Here is a 27,804-nt window from a genome sequence, read left to right as displayed (position 1 = left end):
GGCCCGAAGAAAACCCCACTTAGGGTGCAGTCTCGTAACCATAAACCCTATAGGTAAAAGGGATAAGAGGCTGCGAAAACAACTGGTTTGTTAAGACCGGATGGGAGGAGCCAACCTTGTATGGTAGAGGTACGCCTCCTTGAAGGGGCAACCAGGGGGAGATAAGGGCGGCACCCTCCATTAGGGAGCTGATAAGTGTCTTAAGACGCAAATGTCATGAGGCTTTTTACTCGCAAGGGTATTAAGGCTTGTCATATTTGTGCGACAATCCTGAAGAGGCAATAATACTAAAGAGAAAGATAAGACGAGATCAATGGGTTTTCGCATGAAAGTGCGAAGACGTCCTGCGATTTCGTCGCACGACGACAATGTCATGGGGCTTTTTTTCGCAAGAATATTTAGGCCTGTCATATTGTCGCAACAATCCTGAAGAGGCAATAATACAAAAGAAAAAGTTAAGGCAAGATCAATGGGTTTTTGCATGAAAATGCAAGGACGTCCTGCGATTTTGTCGCAATACAAGAGGTGGCATAATAAGACCTTTAATTAGGAAGGAAAAATAAGACCACATGACAAAACAAAATATTTATAAGTATTCATAACAGATCATTTCTCGCAAGAAAGATAATGAGAGGCAAGTATGGGAATCAGTAAACAAGAGGCATTATCTTTCTCGCCAGCAAAATTAAAAGAGAAAATTAATTCCAAAGTTGGTTGAAGAATATTATTCGCAAGAAATAATAAAGATGAAACAGTTCAAGAAGATAGAACTAGATAAGAAACTCTTCGCCAATGTTCTCATTATCGCCAGCCTTTTCTTCATTTCGATTCTGATCTTCACCAACAATAATTTCTTTGAGAGGGACTTCTTTTTCGCCGCCATCTTGATTATCGCCAGCAATTACTTCTTTAGAAGGGATTTCTTTTTCGCTTCCATCTTGATTAGCACCAGCAGTTGCTTCCTTAGAAGGGATCTCTTCTTCATCTTCCAAAAGATTATTCTCTCCACCACTTTCATAATAATCACTGTCAGCAGGACGAGGAATTTCATCATCATCTACTTCCAAAGGTTCGATTGATGTAGGAGGAAGAGATTTGGACAATAAAATATCATTCACAAGAACTTCACCGGAGATGAACTTGACGAAGAAGTGCTCTCTGATGATTCCTATCTTGAATATCCTTAAAGTAAGCAAGATAATCAAGTCTTCTTTCTGCTCGGTCGCGAGAACCAGTAAGGACAGAGACGAGTAGTGCATTTTCTTTGCGAATTTTGGCATATTTAGCCCCAAAACAGAAATGGAGGAATGAAGATTTTTCTCAGACTCTGCGAAAAGTAGAATACAAAATTTCAGTAAGATGAAGAACTCAAAAAGGTATGACAAAGAAAAGATAGTTAAGGCAGTCAAACTATTATGACTACCTTCCTTTTGCGAAATAAGGTGTTGAATCAAGGTCAACAACTATTCTCCCAACGGTCCATCGCATCATCAAATTTATCTCCAACTAAACCTTTAAGTCGAGACTGAAGATTTTTCTCTTTAGAAATAAGAAAGGCATTTTTCTTCGCAAGTGAAGAATAAGATTCTTCTAATTTGGAATATTGTTCTTTAAGTTGGTTCGCCTTTACACTTAAAGCTATTCTACCTTGAATGAGTGTATCTCTTTCAGCGATAGATGACTCTGTTACTTCTTTAAGTTCATTTCTCAAAGAGCGAAGAGATTGTTCTTGGTCATCACATACTTTCTGAAGGATGCTAAGTTGTTGCGAAGATATCGCCATCTTGTTTAAACAAGTTCGCTTCTCTTGAGATAGAGTTTTATTCTCATCTGATAAAGTTTCCATCCCTAGATTAGCTTTAGTTAAAGAATAAGAGAGGCGAGATATTTCATTACTTAATAAATTTTGCCTCTGAACTAATTGGGTATTTTCATTGGTAAGATTATTTATATGATCAACAGAATATGAATAGAGGTTATCTAATTGGTTATATTGATCCGTCAAAATCTCTTTATCAACACGGGCTTCTTCAACAGAGATTCAAATTGATATCTCTCCATTATTCGTTTCTGGTTTAAGGCTTAACATGCGAAAAAGGGATTTCAAGGACAATTAAATATGGAAAGGATAAAATCATTAAAAGGAAATTGAAGACACAGATAAGGAAATCATACCTCTCAGTTCATCTTCTTGCGAAGATTGTCGCGATCCAGCGAAACATTCTGGAGCTTTTGATTTTCGAGACGAAGAGCATTACACTCTAAAGTCATCATTTGGAGATTCTTATTCAAGGTTTCAACCTCTTTTTCCAAAGCTGTTTGCGAAGCAACTCTGTCAGAGCCAAAATACTTACTCAGAATTTCGCAAACACCAGACTTGACAGGATCAATGGGAGACTTCTTAACATCATCCAGAACCTCAGACAAAACTTTGAAAGCAATATTTAAAAGAAGAGGCTCAGGTAGAGAACTGGCAATGATAGAAGATTGGGAAACATTATTAATAGAAGGAGAAGAAGTTTCATTCACAGAAGGATTAATAAGGGGGGTTTCAATCATTGAAATGTCAGTTGAAGGGATGAAATCTGAGGCAACCTTTTCGCGAATTGGAGATAATGGTTTAATTTGCGAAGATGTCGCAGGAGATTTTGAAGGGATAAGTAAGTGAAAGGGAACAAAGGTTTCAACGGTTTTGAGGTGGCGAGATTTCTTGAGAGGTTTGTTGGCATCCTTATCACCCTGCGAATCACAATCCAGATAAGAAACAGAGGCAACAATATTTTTATTAAAAAAGAATAATGTTTCTTACTACCTTATGATCCGCGGACTTTCTTTTGTTTACAACAACCTTATGCTGCGATTTGGAAATATTAGGGTTCTGAACCGTAAATTTGGTGTTAGAGGCGTTTTTGCTGAAATAACAACAGTATGGGAATCACATAAACAACATCAAATAAGGCAGTAAGCAAGATCAATTTTAGCAAAATCCATAAGAAAGAAAAAAGAAAACTAACCTCGATGAATCCATGGAATACACCAGCAGGAAGATTAATTCGTAAAAATCAAAAAAGAAGAAAATTACGAACAGTGAAGATCTACAGAGGGAACAGTATGGGAATGGACGAAGAATTAAGAAGATTTGAGAAGGAAGATAGAAGAAAAATTACAGCAGAGGAATTTACAGAGAAAATGATGAAGTTGCAGAGAAGATGAAAAAGAGAGTAAAAAAGAAAAAGAATAAAAAAGGAGAGTAAGAAGAGTATATATAGAGGAGATTTTCGAGAAGATAAAAACAATTAATGCGAAAAGACGTGAGCGGTTGAAAAGCAGCGGTTTCAGAAGACGTGTCAAGAAACAGATGGGAGAAAATATACGTGTGATAAATGCAGAATATGAAGTGATGGATAACTGCGGCATTTCTCACATCGTTCTCTACTTCGCAAAGAAAATATGAGAAGAGGCAAGATGTAGGATCAGAATCTCGCAGCAATGATGTTTCAGCGAAATTATTAACAACACAACACGACAGTGTCGCAGAACAACTTCAGAAACGACATAATAAACGACATCAGCCAAATCATGAGAAAAGTGTGACGATCCTGCGAAAATAAGGAAGTTTGCGAGATTAGTATTCGTAAGGTTGCGAGAATGTCGCTAACCATATCTGAAAATAAATGACAGATTAGTTGTCATCCACTATGTAATTTTTTATAAATAGCCATTCGGTTGTAAAGGAAAGGAGAGATCTTTTCTGAGTGAGAAGCAAGTAAATAGGAGAGAGAAGATCTAGAGTAGTGGTTATTCTTGATTCCTTTATCTTTTCTTGTAAGATTGTTCAAAGATTCATCAATAAAATTAAGATTGTTAATCCAAAAATGAGTTGAATGTTAATGAAATCTTATGAGGGGTGTAGTGTAGGATTTCCTGCAACTACATAATGGCGTTAGAAACAGGGAACTGAAGGTTGAAAGTTGAAGATTATTGTTGAGATTGTTCAAATCAAGAAAGTGATTAAACAAGTCAGTGATCCAGTTAAAAGAAAAAGGATTAGATTCAATGAAGATGACAAAATATTGGAGTGTAATATGATAAGAAAAACAATGGTTAATGAATTCCATGAAAACATCAAAGGAAGGATACATAAACGAGATTTTGAAGGAAGGAAGGTTATGGCGGTAGAAAAAACATCACCCTTGAAATATTGAGAAAAGCAAAAAATCACATTCATGGCAGCAGAAATACCAAAAGAAAATTTGAGCCACACATCTCCATTGGTTATTACAGTACCTATTACACGAAAAGAGAAGGGGACAACAACAAAATCCATGGAAGAATGGATATTGAACAGAACTTTAGTCGATACACGAAGTTCAGTGGATATAATATTCTATCATGCGTTCAAAGGAATGGGATTCAAAGATGAAGAAATGTATTGTTCAACATATCTTGTTCATGGCTTTGGAAAATCCACAACAAAACTTAAAGGAGAAATAGTGGTGTGAATTCCACTAGGAGAGATCGAAACACAAGTAACACTATGTGTAATGGATATGGAATCACCATATAACATGTTGTTGGGGAGACCATGGATACACGCAATTAAAGTTGTAGCATCAATGCATCAGGTTCCCCGTGCCAAATGGAGTAGGTGAAATTAGAGGAGATATTGACAATGCGAAATTATGTTATCAAATTGAAGTAAAGCATTATGAAGGACGAGCAAAAAAGCGACAATTTCGCTGAAAAATAGCAAAGGAGGCAAATAAAGAGGAAGAATTTAGAGTGTACATGATAAGAGCAAAATAATGTAAAGGAATACCCAGCGAAATTTCGGAGGAATGAGATAGACCTTTGAAGATGATAAAAGAGCCAACACCAATGGGAGAACCAGGCCTGCCGGTTCCTCATAATGTTCATGGGAGCATATATCTCACCAACAGGAAATACAACCTTCAGTCTTCTGTAAGCAGTTTCCCTGAAGCAGCAAGAGGAAAACCACCGAGATACAACATCATGCGCGTTTGCCAACTCCAACTCCAGTACCACATGCACGACTCCCACAATGATGAAACAACATCCAAGATATTCCATATCTGGATCGACAGCAACCACATCGATGAGAGACGCGTTCATAATTTCGTCTCCCAAGGAGAGTGACTGGGGACTGCTTAGCACTACCCATCTCAAAGATGCTGAGATACGCAAGCACGCTATATTCCAAGATGTCCAAAGATGAGGATATACTCAAGAGAGCAGACGTATTTTCAAAGACCAGCGATATTCCTGGATGTCTATGAAACGCAACGCAGACGAAAAGAGAGCCACATGAACCCAGCGTGACAACGTCTATCAAGTCGAAGGCTCAGTGGATGCTCGTGGGCAGGGGACTGTCTCCCTATTTTTCATTCCGTGAGGAAACATCAAGGAAGCTATCATGCCTCTTCCTTCCTGTCTCCTCTGATCACAGCTGCTGCTAAGAACCGTTGTTCGTTTGTCGATACCAGTGCCCGAGCTTCATCATAGCAACAACCACTACGGACAGAGTAAGGGATTTCTTCAATACAGGAGAGATGGTCAATCAAGAAGCATGTCATTCGCGAGGGAGAATCAAACTAAATAAGAAGCCTCTTCAATGCTCTCTTCAGAAGAAGACACTCCAACGCCTGTCCAGGAGAAGCCGCTTCAACACTGTCTCCAGGATCTGGTTCGATGTTCGCTCCAGAAGAATCCGTTTCAGCGCTTTCAACGCTCTCTCCAGGATTCAACTCAACGTTCGCACCAGAAGCCACTTTAACATCCTCTTGAGCCATTTCAACACGCAAGCTACATCAATAATTTGCGCTTTGGTCAAGTTATCTTTGATGTACTCATTTCTCAACATGCGTCTCATCCATCCTTCATAAGGGCCCAGCGGAGCATGAAAACCTTGAAGTCGATGGGAGAAGGGTTTTCTTGTGGGACGGATGTTTTCATATAGTTGAAAGGGCGTGGTGAACAACTCATCATTTATGTTTGGCATGTCTTTGAAGCTGTCAACACCTCCTGGCTTGGCATCAACATTATTATCAGTGAAGTATGCTCCCTTGGCCGTAGGAGGACATGAACACAGCGGGACCAACACCACGTTCGAACATACAAGGTTCACGTTTGGGCAAAGCAAGAACGTCTGGGTCCCACGTTCGAGCAAAGGGAAGACCGATGTTGGTTAGCAAGACCGGTGTTAGTCAGCAATACCGGTGTTGGTCACAACAGCAAGGACGGTGTTTGTAGAAGTAACAAATCTGTTGTACGGGACAAGGTCGGTGTTCGAACGAAACAAGACAGCAAGGCCGGTGTCGGTCGAGGCAGCAATGTCCGTCAGCAAGGTCGGGGTTCGTCAAATCAGCAAGGCCGGTGTTCGTCAAGGCAAGGCCGGTGTTCGTCAAGGGGCAAGTATGGTGTTGGGTGAGGCAACAGGTTTGGTATCTGGTCGAAGCAGGCACAGCCGGCCCCAAACAAAGAAGGCACGCAGCGGGTCCCACTTGATCAGGCACAACCAACCCCAGATTGGTCGAAGCAGGCACAGCCGGCCCCAATCAAAGCAGGCACGCGGCGGGTCCCACGTTGATGAGGCACAGCCAGCCCCAGATTGGTCGAAGCAGGCACATCCGGCCCAGGAAAAGCAGGCACGCGGCGGGTCCCATGTTGATCAGGCACAGCTAGCCCCATATTGGTTGAAGCAGGCACAACCGACCCCAATCAAAGCAGGCACGCGGCAGGTCCCACGTTGATCAGACACATCTAGCCCCAGATTGGTCGAAGCAGGCACAGACGACCCCAATCAAAGCAGGCACGCGGGTCCCATGTTGATCAAGCATATCTAGCCCCAGATAGGTCGAAGCAGGCACAACCGGCCCCAATCAAAGCAGGCACGTGGCGGGTCCCACGTTCGAGCAAGGCAGGCACAACAAATCCCACATTTGGTCGGAACATGCACAGGTGGGCCCCACATTCACTCATGCATGCGACGTGATACATTTTTCTACGAACGAACAATAGCAACGGCAGCAAGCTCCGGCGGCGTCCGCAACGGTGGCAGCGACAGCAATGCTCGGCGAGCCAAAGTCACGAACGGAAGAAGCTGTTCGAACAAAAAAAAGAGAGAAAAAGGGTCGGTCCTCTTTTATACACAAGTAATTGGAGAACTCTGGTAGAAGAATGATTCCCTTCTTGGCTCAAATACCCGAAGGAGGAAGCTAGTCCCACCAAGGTCCGTAGTCACGCCTGGCGTACACAGCGGATGATTGCCAACATGGCCGTCCAGAGTCCCTCCAGGTAAACTTCCTTTATCTTGTCTTTATACGATTATATTCGTCACCATCTCATGCCTACCCCACAATGATGCAACCATTATATGCTAGGCAGGGACTTAATGTTGATGGTGGATTTTAGTTCAGGGCTAAAATTGTAAAACCAAATTTATACGCTGACATCCCGCAAAGGATAAAGCCACTGATAAATGATGAATACTTCTTCACTTTAATAATTCACCTAGAATTGAGCATGTGGCAACAATCCTAGTATTCTGTGAATTAAATATACAAAATTCATCCAGGTTGGAGCATGTAGCAACAATCCCATATACCCTGTGAATTTACAACATTATTAATTAATGCATGACTAGCCTTGTATTTTCTGTGCTGTTCCCGCAGAACTCTCATTATTAGTGCGGCATGACGACTGAGTGTTGCTCTCAGCAGAGTAACACGAATCTCCAAGTGTTAATAGTGAGGCATGCACGAAATACCCGTACAGGCCACATCTCTCGGTGTGTTATACTAGCCTGATTGAGCCCACTTCTTTCGGTGTGTTATACTAGCCCGATTGAGCATACATATCTCGGTGTGTTATACTAGCCCGATTGAGCATACATCTCTCGGTGTGTTATACTAGCCCGATTGGGCAATATTTGAATATGGGGTGACAGTCTCAGAAACAATCACGACCACGCAAGTTGGCCGCATGATTTAACCAGCCTAGACGATCCTCAGCAGGAGCATGCTACCATCTTAATGACCACCAGCGGGCCCGTTTACGCCCTGGTCGGTCGAATACATACCACGCCTCCCAAACAACCACCGAACACCAGCCTAGAGTAGGATGGTTGGGCTGGTATGGAGCAGCTTGGAAAACATGTACGCACAAGACTGCCAATGTCGGTCTCAAACAGATCGCGACCGTCCAACTTCACCGGCATGGTTGGACAACATAGATCGTCCAATGGCCGGTTGGACAAGCGTTGTCCTGCACACCGGCGGGCCCCTTCACGCCTGCATAATCGACCACCTCACGACCTATCCAGGGAGAAGCAAACGCTCGCCCAAAGTTCGGACGGCGTGATGCTTTAAGGGTCGCAGGAAATTCCACTGAAGGTCTTAAATTGATCACGACCATCCAACCTCACCAGCATGTTTGGATGGCTTAGATCAGACCCATAGTCGTTACGCAGGTATTGGCATGTTCACCACCGACCCAATGTGGGCCCCACATGGTCGGCCTCCGTAAAAGAGGAGCGTAGCTTGCCAATTCATCCAGCCAAAGTAGCGTGGACATGAAACCCTAATTAGGGTTTGCGTCATATCACATGTGTCGCAAATCAGTCGCGACCATCCATCTTCGCATGCATAGATGAAGGGTGTAGATGTAGACTCAAAGGGTCCCAAGCATGTCAACACAATTGTCGTGGGACCGTATACATGCGTGACCAATCGGCCAAGGCCGACCATGGCTAGATGCCTCGATTCGTGCGCCCAAACTATGCATGGTCGCGCGGTTCCAATTGCAAACCGACCTCGACCACTCAACTTTGCCGGACAAATCGAGTGGCTTAGATCACATCTGCATGGGACAGTGAGGTACGGACGTGTACACCGGCGAGCCGTCTACACGCATGCCCGGTCGGTCTTGACAAAAACATCTTCCATGCATAGATTCGACCAAGCTGAAAGAATGTACTTGCGCACCTCCTAAACCCTAATCTGACGGTCGCAGATGTGGGTCGCAAGTCATCTCGTTTGTCCAACTTCGCCATCTTGGACGGACAACCTAAAACAGGAGTTAGGTAACCAGTGAGGCATCACCACGATCACCGTCCACCACTCTTCCACATGGAGTGATCGGCCAAATCAGGGCTTGCCTGTATAGCCTCCAAACTATCACTCGAAGATGGTTGGACGTGATGCTATTTTAAGACGCTTAAATTCGTGACTTACTCCGCTAAGCCTTAAAACAACGATGCTTCATACATGCTGAATATATTCGATGCATTACTTGCATAGAATACACACGATATTTTATAAATATCGACTTCCTAAATAACTTAGTTATTTAATCTAGCATCACATGCTACTTTCTGTGGGTCCCACATCCACACATTCGAGACATCAAGCATGTCACATACTGGGGGATACATACTGGGGTATTGGTCTGGAGGTTTACAGCGTGCAGCGTGCAACGCGCCATCACAAGAACGTGTCAGGAAGACATGGACGGTTAGTGATGATGGGAGAAGTGGGCAAGACTGGTCGTGTGACACTAACACACAACTCCACTACTCCATCACTCCACTTCCTCCACTTCCCATGAGATACGTGGGTTAGGCTCAATGACTTGTATAAATAGGTTTTCCTCCCTATTTCCAAAAAACAGACAATACAAAAACCAAGTGTTGATACAATCGTATTCAAACACCAGAACTGATAGCTTACATCCTGCAAGCCAGTTTAGCTTTCTGATACAAGTCATAAAACAGCCAACACCTTCACAATATCAACACCTTCTTCGCTTCCCTCCCTAAGATCAACCCATCTCCTTCACTTTGTGACCGAACCAAGTCTGGAATGGTCATTTCTTGGTTTATGCCAGAATTGTACAGATTGATTTCTCGAATCACAAGCACTCCCGTGCAGTGCATTTGTTTAGGGTTTAGATTCATTTCTCATCCACACACCCCAAATTACCAAAACAGGCAGAAATAGTTTTCACCCATAAACACTAGTATTGTGCAAAACTAATCCCCACACCTTGCGTGTGATACTAGTTTGCGTACTAGAGTCGGTTCTCCTTTACCCTCTGGTTTTCTTCTTCTAAAACCATGTTAACGACTTAAAGACTTCATTGGGATTGTGAATCCAGACCGATACTACTTTTATCGTAGTTGTGTGATCTGATCTTTCATCTTCTATCGTACGAGTACAATCTGATTGATTGGCTTGAGATTTGATATCTCCGATAAGCAAGATATAAAAAGTAATCACAAACATCTTCATCTCATTGTTTGTGATTCCACGACATCTTGTTTCGCTACAATACGATTAAGATTTTTGTGAGGTGATTGATTAATCTAGGATGTTCTTCAGGAATATATGACCGGATTATCAATTGGTTCCTGTTCACCTTGATTATTATCAAAAGACGGAAAAAAAACTTTAGGGTATTTCTGTGGGAGACAGATTGATCCTTTGATAGACTTGTCTGCGTGAGACAGATTTGTTTATTGTCAAAGCCTGCGATTTTGGGTCGTAGCAACTCTTAATTGTGGGTGAGATCAACTAAGGGAATTAGGTGCGCAGTATCCTGCTGGGATCAGAGGCGTAAGGAGTACAATTGTACCTTGGATCAGTGGGAGACTGATTGGGGTTCAACTACAGTCTAGTCCGAAGTTAGCTTGGAGTAGGCTAGTGTCTGTAGCGGCTTAATACAGTGTGTGTTCAATCTGGACTAGGTCCCGGGGTTTTTCTGCATTTGCGGTTTCCTCGTTCACAAAACTCTGGCGTCTGTGTTATTTCTATTCCGCATTATATTTGTTTATATAATTAAAATATCACAGGTTGTGCGTTGTTCAATCAATTAGAATATCTGACCTTTTGGTTGTTGATTTAAATTGATTGACACTTGTATATTTGTCTTTGGTACCATCCAAGTTATCTCTCTAGTATTTGATAAAGACTCGCAGATTTCTATTTGCTTGAGTATATATCAAATAGAGAGATTAAGATATAAACTCTTTGATATATTTTCTTATCTAGATTGAGTCTGGATGTCTAGTTGATTCTCTAGAAAGTATATTGGAGTTTTCCCATACAGATTGCTAAGCGAAATATTGGGTGTGGTTGTTGTACCCCCACTTCTTCGCATACCAATTACAACAAATCGATCATACCATCTCAGGTGATTACTTAAGATCGGTTTCACTAATAAAAGTCATATCAATACAAAAGTCAGGCCTTGTGAATAGTTTTACCAAGTTACATAAACAAGTTATGAGCGGTTATACTAAACACACATACTGGTAATTCAAAAGATTTGAAATGAATAACAATACCAATAAGCCTAGCGATTTTCCTTTCGATTCCTAAAACAAGTTTATGAATTGTACTTCCTTTAAACAAATGTAAAACATTGTTTCCTAGGACGAAATCTTCACCCATACCCATACATAATCACAATAGCATTCATACGATTATGTCGATGTCTTATATACGAAGTACAAAAGATAAGCGTTATACTTTGTATTGTATTCCTTAATATTATGTCTAACTAGAGTATAATCATTCACAGCTTCGCAGTTATGTTTTCAATATGCACGACTTGAAAGATACGTTAGGGAATGAAACAGTTTAAGTCAAATATTACTAACCTCAAGTGGAAGGATGATGTCTTCGTTGCAGCTCCTTGCTTCTTCACATTCTTCAAGTCTTCACGTAATACTTGTAATGTCTCATATCCTAATACTTTCAAGCTAACCTATACGAAGTTGATTCTAGTAAATAATCAAGCGACTCTTTAAATGATTTTTGATTCACTAAAATATGACAAGCAAACTTGACATACCAATGCTTGGTGGGTTCAACCGAGCTATGCTCTAACAAAAAGACATCACCGGAATCGATTTATAAGTGCATTAGCATAAACTGATTTTGGGTACTAATTTTTTTTGAACTTTAGTTTTCCACAATCGGATTTTATTTGCTTGTTAATGTATCGATTGTGGAATTATCTCTTCAGATTCCATTTCATAATCGGTTTTTATATATGTATCACATAAAACGATTGTTTATGTTTGAAATTCCTGTGTGTTTTGTTGTTGAGAATCAGATTACATATGTTTAATTATTTACCGATTGTTAACTTGTTTTTTGTTTTTTTTGAAGATATGGACTTCGACCACCTAGCATTTTACACTCGAGAGCTCACCCATGAGGACATTCACAGGGCACCACAACCCGTGCCACAAAGAAGCCTATACAAGTTTGCATATCGGTGTGAGACCCGTCTGGAGGAAGCCCTGGCACTGGTAGACAAGCTTGCACTTGAAGAACTCCATGAGGACATCAGGTTCGCGAGGAGAATGAGGGATTTGATTTCAGCTGAGAGGGATCGCCACAGACATTTGGAAGGTATGTTTGAAGAAATGGCTGAATATCAAGCCATGGTTGATGCCAAAGCTGCTGCTCTTGATGCTGGTGCTGGTGATACTGCTGCTGCTCTTGATGTTGGTGCTGCTGCAAATGCTCCTGGTGTTGCTGCTCCTGATGCTGGTGCTCCATGATTTATAAGTTTAAGTTTTAGGTATTAAAAGTGTATTTAAGACTTGGTTGTTTAAGTTTTTAGTTTTTAACACTCTTTTGGGATGGTTAAGGTTTATATTTTGGATGATCCTGGCTTAATGCATTTAAAGTTTTAATTATAATCATGTGTATCAAACAAGTTTATGCATGCTCAATAATTCTGTTACCCAAACACATGCCAACAATCGGTCTACTCAATATGTCAACATAAACCGATTTTCTAGGTCCATAAGGGAATCGATTTATGTGTGGGGTCAGTATAATCCGATTCTTCATGCCATAGAAATGCTGTTTTTTCTGTATCTTTTTCAAGCTAGAATCGGATCACATGTGCATTTATACAAACTGATTAGTGTCGGTGAAAATTCAAATTTTTTCCATGTCTTTAATCGGTTTATGTTTTCAACAATAAAGACCGATTCTTGGTGGCATAAAAACATAATCGGAGTTTATGGACCTTCGAGAAGACCGGTTGTTCCAAATTATTTCACTTTTTTCAATAAAAACAACAAGTCGTTGGGGACTTTCTCTACATACAAAGACCTCATCCTTGGACCCCATTTGCCCCAAAATTTCTCATTGTATTCCCTCTCACTCCATACCTCCACAAAACAACACACACCTATATACATATACTCTCCAAAACTCATAACATAATCTACTCTTTCTAACTCTCTCCATCATTTGATTCAAATGAAGATTTATCCATCACCAAAGCATGGTAAGGGTAGATGTCGAAACCTTTTGGGAAGAGGTATATAACAAATATAGGCAAGATTTTGGAAATCCGAATGGAAGAAGTGTTAAACAAATCCATGATAGGCACCAAGTCATCGAAAATGCAATACTTGCTTATATATCTATCCACATCGGATTTTGAACGCTAACCACTTTAGTTTGTCCATTGAACAATTTGTAAGTATTTTTGTGGATTATTTTACGTAATCCATGTTGTTTTGTCTTCCAATGAAACACCACTAACTAAGTAAGTTTGTGTTGTGTTTTTGTAGCATGAAGTCGTGAAAGCGCGCTACTTGGAGGAAAATGGAGAAGCATTCTCCTTTGATGCAAGCTATCACTTCATGGTATTCAAAATTCCTAAGTATAGCCCAGACTTTATGGTGGTTGACTCGAACTCGGATTCCTCCAAAGAAGATTGATGGTTTTAGAAGTTTTTGTGTAGGTTTTGTGGGTAGACCTCTATGTAAACCCTCACGAGACTATAAATCGTCCACTAGGGTCACCTTGGGGTTTAAAGGCTTGATGCACATATTAAGTGCATCCGTGATTCCTGTGTAAAGGAGTAGATATGAAATGAATGAAAAAGAAATTCTTATGAAAAGGTCACAATCAGTTTATATATGACTCAAGAAAAATCTGATTGTTAGAATCAAATTGTATCTGTGCTTACTTAAACCGATTCTTTAAGTCCTCTATTAATTTCGAAAACACTACCTAGAATCGGTTTAAAAGTGCATGAACGTAAACCGATTCTGGATTGTGTTTCCGAAAAAAAAAACAAAAAATTTCAATTGTTTGATACAAATGAAGATCGATTTACATTAGATGATCTCACATCTAAGACGATTAGTTAACACCTAATACGATTAATTAAAGCTAATTAACCAGGGGTAAAATAGGTAGTTAGATAATAGTTGGATAAGGGGTTGTGTGAAATTTATTTCTAATGACCTTTTCTGTCATCAAGTAATAGGCCCCAAATAAGTGGATTAGGCCCCAAACTAGACTTTTAAAAAGGCTTTCATTTTACTTCAAAATATCTTGTTTTGTCACGTAGTGATAAACCCCAAACCAGTCAGGCACACAAACTCTACCATATGGCTAAGTCCTATGGGCGAGAGTGAGCTGCTAGATTAGCCAAAAAGTGTTGCAGTTCAAAAAAAAATTGTTGTTTATTTGTTAACACTAGTTCTCTCTCCTAGCTTTTGCTCGCAGTTGAATTAACAGCGAGATAGTAGCACTGAATGGTTCAACGCTACCTTTTCGCTGAATGGTTCAGTGCAGATTGATTTATTTTTTGATCTGACGGTTGAGATTGGTTACGTTGAACCAAACAACGCTGGGCGGTAGTCCTAGCTTACATGGACTGTTAATCTAGATGCTAGATTAGCACTCAATAGGACTTAGGAGTAAGGCTGCACATAGGCCGGTACAGTCCGGGTTTCTTATGAACCCGGTACTTGTACCTGGAGTTGACTGGTACCTCTCATTTTGGAGACCTGTACCTATACCTGTACCTGTAAGACCGGTCTGGTACAAGTCCGTATCGGGTTTTTACCTATAAATTTCATCATTCAAAATCCTTGAATCATCGTCCAACAAGAACACCCCCATTAGAACCCTTGCTTACTTCAACAACAACACCCCCATCTCAGCAAATCAAATACCATCAAAATTATCAAAATATCGTCAAAATACATCTCTTAATCCATAGCAACCCCATCAAAATTATCATTCTTTGCTGCAATTTCTATCCACAATCATTGCACCTGTTGCATCTTCACCAGCACCAACAACTTCTGTAATTTGTTCAGGATTCCAACTCAAACCCAACTCACTAAATCTTCATTACCCATCAATCCTCATTATTGTTGACGGCTGTATCACCACATCCATTACTTGGTCTCTGCCATTTTCAATTTCAATTTCATATTTGAACCTAACCCTAATTCTGAACCAAACTCAGTATTCTCCCCTTTTCATCACCATCAAATAGTCATTTTTAATCCACCCATCAACAACAAGTAACCATCTAAACAATCCAATACCACTGATTTCAATCAATATCACAATTCCATCCAATTTCGAACCTGCATGTGTCTTTCAAGATCTATAAAACTGAAAATTAAAAAAAAAAAAAAACAATTTCAATTGATACTACTACTTCTAATAATAGTGATTGTTGATTTGTTTCAATTGAACTGATGAAAACAATAAATCGAAATCAAAGAAAGAAGAAGAAATATTAGTAAGAAGAGAGTCGTCTGTGAGTTTGTGAGTGAGAGTAAAAATGATATGAAGTATAAAAACCGATCATCTACGACTAAGATGAATTTAAATCAATGGATAGAAACAAACGGGTATTTCAGTTCGGGACAGGTCGGATAATAGCATATACTGTTGTAGAACCTGTGAAAGTTGTGTGTGTAAGGTGTTATCAGAGAGTAAGACTTATATTATGTAAATGTGCCTGTAGCACGTGTCTGTTGAGAGCTGCCAGTCGAGAGATAAGAGAACTAGGTATATAAACCTGAGTTTGTCCTGTAATCCATTTTATCTTTCTCTTAATCAATTGATTATCAAAATCGTCTCCAATACAATGTAGACATTCATTCATTGAATGTTAACATCGGGAATAAGGTTAGAACCGGTACCTGTACTCCTATGCAGCAGGTTCTGAAATCCATTCCCATTCCCTGTAACTCCTCCCCGGATTCCGGTTCTTGTCCGGTTCACCGGTTCCAATCCGGTTCTTGTCCAACCTTACTCAGGAAGTAATCCTAACTGACGTGGACCGCTAATCTAACCGCTAGAGTAGCACACCATGAGATATTTTTGCAGCACACATTTATCTAAAGAAAAAGGGACGGATGCAATTTATGCACGAAGTCAACCCGTTAAGATTGAGGCTGACCTGGCTGAGCCTAGGACAGTGTATGTGATGCGTTTTGTTTCAGGGTGCATACTTTGCTTTTCATTCGCATTAAACAATACAAATGAATTTGTTAAGTTGTTCTTGTTCTTCAACTCCAGTACTCATTTCCTCATCGAAACAAAAACATCTAGTAAAATATTCTCTATCAACAAAACCCACTGCTAGCTTGCCTTCAATCAACACCCAAACCAACAATTTCTTTGCTTCTTATGCTAAATCCAAAACCCTTGATCAAACCCTTCAACTGTTTCAACTTCTTCCAACTCAAGACACAACTACATGGAACACTCTGTTATCAGCTTGTTTAAACCAATCTCAATTCACCACTACCATTAATCTCTTCTTCCAAATGATCACCTCAGGTGCCTCTTTAGTACCTGATATTCTCACTTTCAGATGGGTTCTTAGAGCTTGCTCTGAAACTAAAAGCTACTCGCTAGCTTTTCAAATTCATGCATATATGACAAAATTATATGGACCATGTTCTCCTGATTTGGTAACCAATACTTGCTTGATCAATATATATAGTGAATTCGGATCGACTAAATCTGCTCGTCAGTTGTTTGATTTAATTACCGATAGAGATGTTGTTGCTTTTACCTCCATGATGGTAGGTTATAACAATGCAGATGAGTATGCAGAGACAGTGGGGATATTCAAATCCATGGATGGGATTTATGGATTAACGCCCAATGGGTTCATTTTCACTTGTATATTAACTGCTTTGGCGAGTTTGTCGTCTTTGGTTGAGGGGAAACAAATCCATGCTTACATCATAAAAACATCATTTCAATCCGATGTGTTCGTTGGGACTGCACTAATCAAAATGTACAATAAATGTGACAGAATGGACTATGCGGAGAAAGCTTTCTTAGAGATAGAAATGCCGAATGTGGTGTCTTGGAATGCTTTGATGGGTGGAAGTTTTACTGGTGGAAAGGTTTTGCAATTCTTTAGTAGAATGAGAGGGTCAGGTTTGAGACCTGATCATGTAACCTTGGCCCATGTTCTTCAAAATATCAAAGATGTTGATCTGTTTTCGGCTCAGCAAATTCATAGTATGATCATAAAGATGATAGGTGAAGAAGTGGATGTGTATATAGGCGGTGCTCTTGTTGAAATATATACACAATATGGTTTTATCAGAGAGTCTCAGAGAGTCTTTAATAGCATCCGCGGGAAAGATATTACAGCTTTTAATTTGGCAATTCAAGGATATATTCGAGAGGGGCATACGGCTGAGGCATTTAAATTGTTTTATGCAGCTCTGCAGATGAGTATGGAACCAAGCCAAGCAACCTTGAAATCACTTATGATCAGAACTGAAAGCCAGAAACAGGGGAAGCAATTTCATGCTTTGGCCATTAAGTTTGGTTATGGTGATAACAGTAATAAGGATGGTTCCATTGCTAGTATGCTGATTATGATGTACTCTGAGTACCACTGTTTTGATGATGCAATTCGGCTTTTTAATGGAGTTCCTTCACCCGATTTGGTTCTGTGGACCTCAATTATATCTGGCTTTTCTCGGAGTGGCAAAAGCCAAGAGGCATTAAAATTTTATGCTCTCATGTGGGAAGAACTAGATGAGTACCCAAACAATTATACATTCTCTAGTGTCCTGCGCTCATGCTCGGGTCTAGCTGCAGTTGAAGAAGGAAAGCAGATTCACTGCCAGATTATCAAGTTAAGTTCTGATATAGGTTCTGCTGAATTTGTTAGTAGTAGCTTGTTAGAGATGTATGCAAAGTCTGGGTACATTGAAGAAGCAAAAAAACTCTTCAACAAGACTTTACAACGAGACATAGCAACATGGAATTCCATGATCACGAACCTAGCACAACATGGGGATGCTGCAAGTGCCCTAGAAATATTTGGAGAACTTCTGGATTTTACTAATTTGGAGCCTAACCATATCACCTTCATAGGAGTTCTCTCAGCCTGCAACCACAAAGGCCTGGTAGAAGAGGGTTATCAATATTTCAAAATGATCAAGGATCCCACAATTGATCACTACACTTGTTTGATTGACCTCCTTGGACGGGCTGGGCGTGTAGCTGAAGCATTAAGTGTGATAGAACAAATGCCATTTGATCCGAATGAAATAATATGGTCGTCATTACTTGCAGCTAGTGCACTTCATGGAAACGTTGACCTAGGAGAATATTCAGCTAACCACTTGTTGCAGTTAAATCCAAAAGATTCTGGAACCTATGTTGCTCTGTCAAATATTTATGCTGCAGCAGGTAGATGGAATGATGTAGATTTGGTAAGGAAGATAATGAAAGCTCAAGGTGTAAAGAAAAATCCAGGGCAAAGTTTTTTAACTGTAAATAGATTGAGCCGTACTTTCCTTGCAGCAGAAGGTTGAATGTAAATAATGTAAGTTGGTGTAAGATTTGAGAGCAAAGAAGATTCAATTATACTGATATACAGATACAAGACGATTAAACAAAGCATCCTTCAGGACTTCCTATACTGATGAAGCAAAGAAGGATGTTGGATGTCTATAAAGTGTAGTAGTATGGTGTAGACATGAAAAACTAAACTCTGGGATCAACACATTTAGGAATTATGACTGATGGCGATTGGTATGCAGGCCTCATTGGTCGTAATCCGGACTAACAAATCTTTGACGGTGGTTTCATTGGCTTGAGATAGGTTTTCTAAGGATTCATGTCGGCTACCTGATTTACAAATGAATGTATGACTCGCACAGTCATGGAAGCTCTACAAGGATCCATTTTGTTCTGCTCTGCAACTCATTGTTACACTGTAAGTTTTTCTTATATCAGTGCTTTACCAAGCAATGCTAGTATGTGAGATGAATTTTAAGATCAATCACCCACAGCATTTAGAATAGACTTAATTATGCACACGAAACATGTTAAATTTAGATCTGTTTCAATAGGATGTTCGCTGCAGTTGCTGAATTTTAACTGATGTTGGTATGTATTAGTGTCAGTTGTATGCTTGCAATTGCATGAGTTTCATGAAAGGGACAATGGAAAGTATCAGATCACAGGAAACCAGTATGTAGACAATAGATAGATGAAAGATAAGTGTGACATTTATAGTGTTACCAACCGGAGTAGAAATAAATATTGAGAATGAATCAGACTCTCTCTCGGAAAACATATTAATTACCAGATACAAAGGTTGTCACACCCCTCCATTCTCTTAAGCCTTTGATGGAAGGATGTAATCTACACTCTCGTCTACATAAAGCGGTTAGAAGTAGAATCATGAAATAAGCATTTTTTTTTGTCAAATGTTAAAACACACTGCTAACCTTACGAAAGGGAAAATAAACTAAGAAAATTTTAAATCTCTTGTTGCAGATAGATCTGGTATTGATAGAGAAGTTATTAGGAACATGTTAGTCAGAAGAATGCTCGACTACCATAGAAAACCCTCGAACCATCCTTCTTTTTTCCTTCCTTTTTATCCGCATCTGTCTTGTTATTAGTTTGTTGAACAACATCACCATTGTTGCTATGTTCTGGTTTGCCGAGATCCATTGGAAGCTTCATCTTCGCCAAGGATTCTGTAAACTGGTGCATGCTTCTCATGTACATATCAACTATCTGTTGTTGCATTGCAGTCTCTTCGGCTTCAAGATTGATGTTTCCAAGTGGAGCTGCAAATACAGAACTCATACTTCGTTCTTTGGAACTCTCATCTTCTTTGTTTGAGAAATCAGCATCTTTGTCACTTTGCAGTTCATTCTCTTTCTTGGAAGTTGGTGTTTCAGGAGATGCCCCAGAACTCTGATGTGCATCAGCAGAGACTGAAGCAACGTGAGAATTAGATAACTCATCAGCCAAACGATTCTTTTTTTCCATTGAATCGTTCGAGTTTCTATCATCACTTAAGCTAGTTGTGGTTGAACCAAAGAAGCCAGAATTCTGAATGCTTCCATTAGGAGAGACATATTCACCACAATCTTCAGAAGAATTCAAAGTCATTTCATAGTCACCCGCAGGCTGTGAGAAAGCTCCAAGATGGAGAAAAGAAGCAGGTCCCAGTACAACATGTCTCAAAGACAAATTTCTTTCGAAATATTCAGAAACCATTTGTTGATTCTGCCTTGCCACATTGACGTCAGGAAATTCAATATTCCCGTATTCAATTTGCTCTGAGTTAACCTCAGGGTTTTTACGGTGTAATAACACGACCTCAGAAGTTATTGACGAGTTAGTAGCACAGTCAGATGATTTTGAAACGAGATTAATGGGTAACGATGTATGGAGAAACAGAGTCAGCTGAACTGTTCCAGCTGGTGAATGGAATAGATCAGTAGATGAAAGGTTAAAGTCTTGAGTCACCTTGCCCTTCCCCGCCACAGAAGACATAGGTACTAGAGCAAAGCCCAAAAGTTGATCTTCCATGAAGTTTCTCGCTCTACTGTGCATCCAAATCTCGCATTTGAGAACTGCGTCCAGTTGGGTTATTTTCATTCTAAGATTTTCATTGAATTCAGGGTTTTTGCCACCACCATTAATAATTTTAGTTGAAAGGGTTTCATCTGGACTGTAAGTAAGTGAGAATTTTGCATAGACATCTTGATTGTCATAAATACATATGTTGTGTATGTTTCTAGCATGATGGACATATATTTCAAGAAGCTTTGAAAACTCACCTTCACCATCTGTTTCTGAATTGTGACCGTAACAGAACTCAGTTGTTCCATTAAAAGAATCCATTTCTGAACACCAACTCAAATTCTTCGCAGGTGTAATTTTCAGCTTCTTGTTCTTGACAATTCAACAATGAGAATGTTATTAAGAAATAAGTACCTGAAATAACTTGTGTCTGAGAGAGAGTACTTACAAGTGAAGAATGGAAAATGTGTTCTGGAAATTGTAGAAGTTGGTGTTAGGTGAGACTGAAAGAAGAAGAAGAAGAAGAAGAAAGATGCTGATGATATCATGATAGTGATGAAAATGATGATGATGTTTATGTTTATTTTCTTCCCATTCTCACACTAAAAACAACTGTCTGAGTTATTTTAAGAGTTAATTCTACTTTTGCACATTATATCCTCCTCCTTTTTGTAGAGTGGGTGGATTTTGAGATATTTGTTTTGTTTTTAGTTTTCTGTTTGCTTTGCTTGACATTGCAGCTTCCTTCCATTTCCATAGTGTGTATATAGTCTACTCCACTGATGGAAATGGAGGACCCCACTCTTCTAACCTTTTCAATGAAGCTGATGATAACAAATATCTTCTGTTTGCCAAGTGAAGTAAAGTAAGCTACTACTGTTGTTTGAATTTCGAAGCAATTGGAGGAGGATTCTTTGCACTACTCAACAACATTCTGGACTGAATTACTGGTACTACCTCCCTTTTTGTTGTTTCTTTTCATTATCCTCTTGGCAATCACACTACCCCTTACTTTTTTGAGGGTCCAAAAAAGCAAATATAATCAAACAAGACTATAACTCAAGTTGGTGTAGGGTGCATGTGTGGCACCCATTGTTTTAGTGTGATAAATAATCATAGTTTCGAAAACGCGCAAGGGGGAAGTTGGAGTATGAGTCATCTAATTTGATCCATCACCGGTCGCGCATGGATCCATCTAATTTGTCAAGTTATTTAGCATCCACCTTCGCACGGACTAGAATTCGTTCTCATACATTTTGGTGACCCTGGCAGTAAGACTGATATTTGGTAGTGGCGAAGAATATGCAACTTTTGCACACAAGCTTTTCATGTAAATTCGTTGTTTAGATTCTAACTTTTATGTTGACTTGTTGCCCACCTCCTATTGGACTAGAAGAGAATCAACAAGCCAAATTCCTTCTGATCTCTATAGAGTCATCCCATACCCTAAACTGGTCTTTGTTTGTTCATTTACCATATTCTCGGCATTTGATGAAGTCAGCTTTGAGAAACTTCTCAAGTTAGATGAAAATTCATCAAAAAAACAAAAGTAATTCGATGAGAGTAGGTTGTTTTAGGGTTTCATTAAGATGACTAACCTTAACCATTTTAAGATTCTATTAGGTAGCCTGTCGCAATTCGTCATTTAACTTGACGTCAACCTACATACGTCACCTTGAAGACTTTTCCATTTTGATAAACAGTCACCGTCAGGATCTAAACTCTTTTCTTCCTGGGCTTTCTTCCTCCAAATTTGCTTTTATTTTTTTTATCCTTCATCATTCACTGTCAGATCAGATACTACAGCTGACGAGTAACAAGTATGGGCAGTTAAGAGTTTTGTCTGCAGAGAGAAGAATCGCCAGTTACCATTTTCTAATTAAGCGTTCAAGTGAGTTAAACTTTTAACACTTGATACACTGATGAATTCACAATAATATCAAGCATCTCAATTCTGTATAATAGTGGACACTCAACCGCAAAGCAGAACAAAATATAAACTGTCAACCGAATAATAAGGTTTTCTTGTTTTAAGTGTTTAACAAGTAGAAGTAGATGAACTCATTTAGTTGATGTTGATATATGGAAAGGAGCTACGCAGAAGTTTACACTGAACTCTATAAATAACAGGATCTGGCACCAAATACTCCCAGGCACTACTGACTAAAATCCAAGTATAAGAAAAAGGTGAAGATATATGAGTACAAAGCACAGCTAACCCCTTGCACATGTATTAGGAAACAGCAACACCGCTAAGTTCAAGTTGTGCAACTGTAGCATTAATTGCATCTATCACATCCAGCTTTGCCAGGGTCACAGCCTCATCCATTGGAGTCCGATCATGGCTAACCAAAACCAGATATCAAAATATGTTAGATAAAAGCAAAGGCAGGTGCTTACATCCAGTAACAATGATAATGCTAAGTGTTTGAAATGCACCTGTTCAGAGAGGATAACTTCGCTCCAGCCAAGATCAAATTCTTAACAACCTGAGAGATGACAATTGCTAAATCTTTGAGAAAACAAAGAGGACTAAAAGATTTTAGAGAAAAGCTATAATTACCTCAATATGCCCGTTAAGGCAAGCCCAGTGAAGAGGAGTATTTTTCTCTGCATTACAGACATTCAGATCCTGCATCACAGAGGATTCTCGAGTCAGACAGATCTTTAAGAGGCTTTTGACGTGAAAATGTGTCAGAAACATAATTAAAAGCATCGAACATGCTCATTTGAGAGTGAGCTATCAAAACTTCAGCATATGCTTAGATCAAGTTATGGAATATGAATTAGTCATACAGTGTTACTTCTATTTAGACCCATTAGTATAACAAGAAAATGAAAGAAGAATATATTAATCCATCCAAAACCAAAGAACCTACAAATACAAAAACATATAAGGGGAGTAAAGTAAGGACCAAACTTTTCTGACTGATGTAGCCTTAAAAGGCATGACAAAGCATGGATTATCCGCAACCTACCTTTGATCTATGTCAAGAGACCCAAGAGTTGGTCTTAAAAGTAACGAAGACAACAGCACATCTTGGATCAATCTTATGAATTTGTTAGAATGAACACATTATCTAGCTGAATGTGTATAAAAGCCTGAAAGTGGAAATTTCCATATAAATGCTACTGATCTACAGGTATGTGGTCTCATACATTAAATCTGCTCATTGAAAATAAAGATGCATAACCTAAAGAAAAACAAAGCACAACAAATAATATGACTGATTTTCTATCAGAAAGTCACGCATCAGTAACTAAAAGTGTGCATAACATAAGAAGGGCGAGAAATCTAATAAGTTAGCCTCCTCACCACCCCACTTTTGATAAGATACTCCACAATGCCAAGATGACCATTAGCGGCAGCCATATGAAGTGCTGAAAGTAGTTGTCCAAAAAAAGCAAGTTAAACAAGGACCAAGATAATGCCATACTACATGGAGATGACGCTGTAAGCAAAACCATAAAATATCTTATCTAAGTAGAGTAATGGCATATAGGATGCACATGATATACATATTAAGATGATCACCAAATGCTACGACAAAGAACCAAAAAGAATAAGCAAATAATCCTATGGGGCTAACCTTTGAAGTTTTCATTTTGTCAAGTGTTGAGTTATATTTTGCTTATCAGATTACACTCTAGGTTACTAACAGTCCACTATTTCCATACTCTTTGAGTTTTCAAGGCCGGAGTATCCAAATCCGTTTTCAGCTTGATCTCTTCCTGTTGCTCAATGCTTGGTAGAGCAGTTAAAGGTGTGAAACATGAAAAGGAGAAAAGCCATGCCTAGCTTTTAAACAAAAAATAAATCTTTCCAACTCGTTATTTACTGAAAGGGGCCATAAAAACCCAGCTCGTACACACAAACTAAATCTTTCCAACTCGTTATTTTACTGAAAGGGGCCATAAAAACATGTCCCCAACAACACCCACATTTAGTGGAAAGTTTTCTTTGAGTTCATAGAGGCTCACGATTTACATGAAAGACGTAGCAGCATAAGAAATCCTAATAAAATACAAGTTTTAGAATGTAACCTAATCTCAAGTTTGTAGGTATTTGGAGTCTTTTGATAGTAGTCTCCAAACTAAAAAACAAAGGGTTATTTTGAGGGAAGCCCTTCACTAACTAAATTGGAAGACCCAACCAAACATACTTTACGGTTTATACGTCTATAATTTTCACACCCTGGTGCATAATTTCATCTAACTTATCACAAGCAAGTTCATAGCCTTGCTGAACAAATTAAAACACATCATCACTAAAATTTTCTATTAGTTTTACAAATTAATTATCTTAAATTCTTGAAATCTAATACAACCTTAAGCCTCGAGTTCAAATATTGTGTAATAACGCAGAGACAAAACCAATTATAAAAAAATACAATAACTTGTAAAAAAGATATAAAACCTGTGCGGCCTTCAGAATCCATAGAATTAAGAGAAACACCAGAAGATGCTAATATTTTGACATCTTCAAGGTCGTTATATCTAGCCGCCTGTTAATCACGGAAATCAAGTGGCTGAATTAATTATGGTTTGTAAATCAGAACCATAGCTAAAACCCTAATTTCAATTATGCAGAGTTAGAGAGATGGAGGCGTACCTCAAGCAGGGCGCCAATGTTCTCTTGTTCCGTCCCGTTTCCGTTAACGTTCTCTTCTTCCTTCCCCATTTTGATTCCGTTTACTGTACTCCTACTATGCTCAACTCAGACTGTATTCGTTTTACTTTTTAATGGCGGGGTTAGAGGTCACACAATTCGCGAGACTCGCCACGCGTGAAAGAAACCTCTGTCTGGAATCCCCTACTCAATATTCACTACTCACCGTTTCTAATTTGACACCATTGGGATTAAGGTAGGGATGGCCTTTTTTTTTTTACTCGATCAATAAAATAGAATAAAAAAGCGAAAATGTACAAGGATCAGGCTAATTTAGTGCTAAGCCAAAAGGCCGCACACTAAAAAACCTAAAAACGATAGTAAACCTCTCCAGGCCATTCAAAAGAGTGAATAAAACCTGGCCTACCCTCGTAAAATTCATAATGTTCCTCGGCCAACAAACAAGCTTGCTTGGCCGAGACATCCGCTGAAAAGTTAGCCTCTCTGTAGCTATGAATATAGCTAATATTGTTATAAAAAATCTTCGCTATTCTCCACCTCTGCATTAGCTGCCATGGCAAGTCGCCTTTTTGAAGAGCATATAAACAACTCATCGAATCCGATCTGACACATAGGTTCTTCACATTCCATCTTTGAGCAACGACAGCACCATAGATTACCGCACAAACTTCAGCATAGAAGTTAGTCTTCCAGCCCAGGCCAACGCACAGAACACCCAAGACTACCGAGCTAGAATCACGGAAGACAACACCAGAACCGGCCTGCCCCGGATTACCAAGAGATGCACCATCACAACAGATCATAATCTCACTAGGATTTGGTGGACTCCAAGTAACTTCAACTGGGTCAGAGTGATCGCAAGATCTATGCGTCACTCTAAAGAAATTAACAATACGCAAATCATCCAAAGTATTATGCATATGGCCCTTCAATCTAATAGAATTATCACGAATTACCTGATGAACTCTTCCTTTAAACTCCAGCCAACGAATCTGCTTGTTCTCAAAATAAGCCTTGTTACGCATCTTCCACAGCTCCGTAACTATTGCAAGATTTGCAACAAGCCATAGATCTTTAATCATTCGACTCCGGCCCTTTGCAGCCTTGTAGGAGGCCACCAGGTCTTCATTCGGCTTCAAATTGAAAATTTCAGCTGCCCACTTCCAAATTCTTTTGGCAATTTTGCAATGCCAAGTAATATGGCTAACATCCTCACAGTCTTCTCTACATAAACGACACATAGAAGGCATTTCCCTACCAGTCTTCTTCATAACATTATCATCAGAAGCACAACACTGTTTATAAAATAGCTTCCAATACTGCACACCCAAAGTAGGATGGATAACACTTCGAGAGAAGAGTGCCGCAGCTGGCAAAATTTCAGTTGGCCCACGAATAGCAGCCTTGGCTGACTTGACAGTGAAAACACCCTTACTGTCCAAGTCCTAAATTTTATAATCATCTCCATCACCAATAAGAGGCAAATTATCAACATCAATATTGCATCGTAACATCAATTCTTTAGTCTTTGGAGGAATAGCCCAAGAGCCATCAACAATAATATCACTCACCTTGGCCTTAAAATCATTAGGGCCTCTTGTTGTGATGCCAAGCCGTTGAGCAATTGAAAAATCAGCACACCAATTATCAAAAAATAAGGAAGTATTAGCACCGTTACCTATAATTGAGCGCGTGTGTTTTTGAACAAAGTTATGCACCAATCTAATGCCAGGGAAAACCGAGGAACCCAACTTATAATCAATCAAGTTGCCATTGACCTTGAAATATTTTGCCTTCAAAAATCTAGCCCAAGTCTTATCAGAGTCTCGAATCGAAATCCACAACTTCATAAGCATGGCCCTATTAACATCATTTAACTTCTTAAGGCCAAGCCCACCTTCACGTCTAGAAAGGCATAAAACATCATAAAGAACCGTGAAGTGTTTGCGCTTCTCAGCATCTCCAGACCACAAAAAATTGCGAATGGCCCTCTCCACCGATTTGATGGCCGTGCATGGCCATTTGTAAACAGCCATTGAGTGAAGCAAATAGCTAGAAATAACTGATTTGATCAAAACTAACCTGGCCTGAAAAGACAATAGCTTACCCTTCCAACCTGCCAGCTTGTCCATAATCTTCTCCATTACCTGACGAACATGAATATGACGCACAATGCCAGGTTTCAATTGGATTCCCAAATATTTATCCGGGAAATGCGCCCTCTCCATGCCCATAAAGTTTGCAATAGCAATAGCACGAGACTGCCTATCTCCACCATAATAAAATTTGCTTTTGGCGTAACTAACATACTGACCGGAAGCACGTTGATACATGCCAAGCATCTCCTTCAAGTTCCGCAAGCTATGAAGATTACCCTTACAGAAAATAAGAATATCATCCGCAAAGAGTAAATGGGTTGGAGCCACACCTTTCTTACTCACCATGTGATGCATACTTCTAGCAGCAAACAACTTAGAGAGATTGCGGCTCAAAACATCTTCAATA

The 27,804-nt window shown here is 39.5% G+C and overlaps 3 protein-coding genes across 5 annotated transcripts; 1 reads left to right on the top strand and 2 right to left on the bottom strand.

Moving 5' to 3' along the window:
* The first annotated feature begins 16,262 nt into the window (after window positions 1–16,262).
* On the top strand, window positions 16,263–20,143 carry LOC113309857 (pentatricopeptide repeat-containing protein At4g39530-like). The gene is made up of 2 exons (XM_026558373.1): window positions 16,263–19,059; window positions 20,007–20,143. The coding sequence occupies exon 1, from the start codon at window positions 16,346–16,348 to the stop codon at window positions 18,653–18,655; it is 2,310 nt and encodes a 769-aa protein (XP_026414158.1). The 5' UTR covers window positions 16,263–16,345; the 3' UTR covers window positions 18,656–19,059; window positions 20,007–20,143.
* On the bottom strand, window positions 19,333–21,399 carry LOC113309858. Of its 3 annotated transcripts, XM_026558376.1 has the most exons (3): window positions 21,118–21,399; window positions 20,927–21,041; window positions 19,333–20,812 (listed from the first exon to the last, which is right to left on the bottom strand). In XM_026558376.1, the coding sequence occupies exons 2-3, from the start codon at window positions 20,988–20,990 to the stop codon at window positions 19,668–19,670; spliced, it is 1,209 nt and encodes a 402-aa protein (XP_026414161.1). In that variant the 5' UTR covers window positions 20,991–21,041; window positions 21,118–21,399; the 3' UTR covers window positions 19,333–19,667. The 3 variants fall into 3 exon arrangements, with proteins under 3 accessions (XP_026414161.1, XP_026414160.1, XP_026414159.1); XM_026558375.1 differs by having other exon boundaries at window positions 20,927–21,399; XM_026558374.1 differs by having other exon boundaries at window positions 19,333–21,041.
* A 1,162-nt stretch (window positions 21,400–22,561) lies between these two features.
* On the bottom strand, window positions 22,562–25,504 carry LOC113308709 (ankyrin repeat domain-containing protein 2A-like). The gene is made up of 6 exons (XM_026557169.1): window positions 25,282–25,504; window positions 25,087–25,174; window positions 23,986–24,050; window positions 23,233–23,301; window positions 23,109–23,158; window positions 22,562–23,014 (listed from the first exon to the last, which is right to left on the bottom strand). Exons 1-6 carry the CDS (start codon window positions 25,348–25,350, stop codon window positions 22,903–22,905), a joined length of 453 nt encoding a protein of 150 aa, XP_026412954.1. The 5' UTR covers window positions 25,351–25,504; the 3' UTR covers window positions 22,562–22,902.
* Between the last annotated feature and the right edge of the window lie 2,300 nt (window positions 25,505–27,804).

The sequence above is a fragment of the Papaver somniferum genome, chromosome 9 (assembly GCF_003573695.1).
Source record: "Papaver somniferum cultivar HN1 chromosome 9, ASM357369v1, whole genome shotgun sequence".
In the NCBI taxonomy this organism is placed as follows: domain Eukaryota; kingdom Viridiplantae; phylum Streptophyta; class Magnoliopsida; order Ranunculales; family Papaveraceae; genus Papaver; species Papaver somniferum.
The sequence above is the reverse complement of the archived record's forward strand: the minus strand, read 5'-3'. Positions and strand labels throughout refer to the sequence as shown.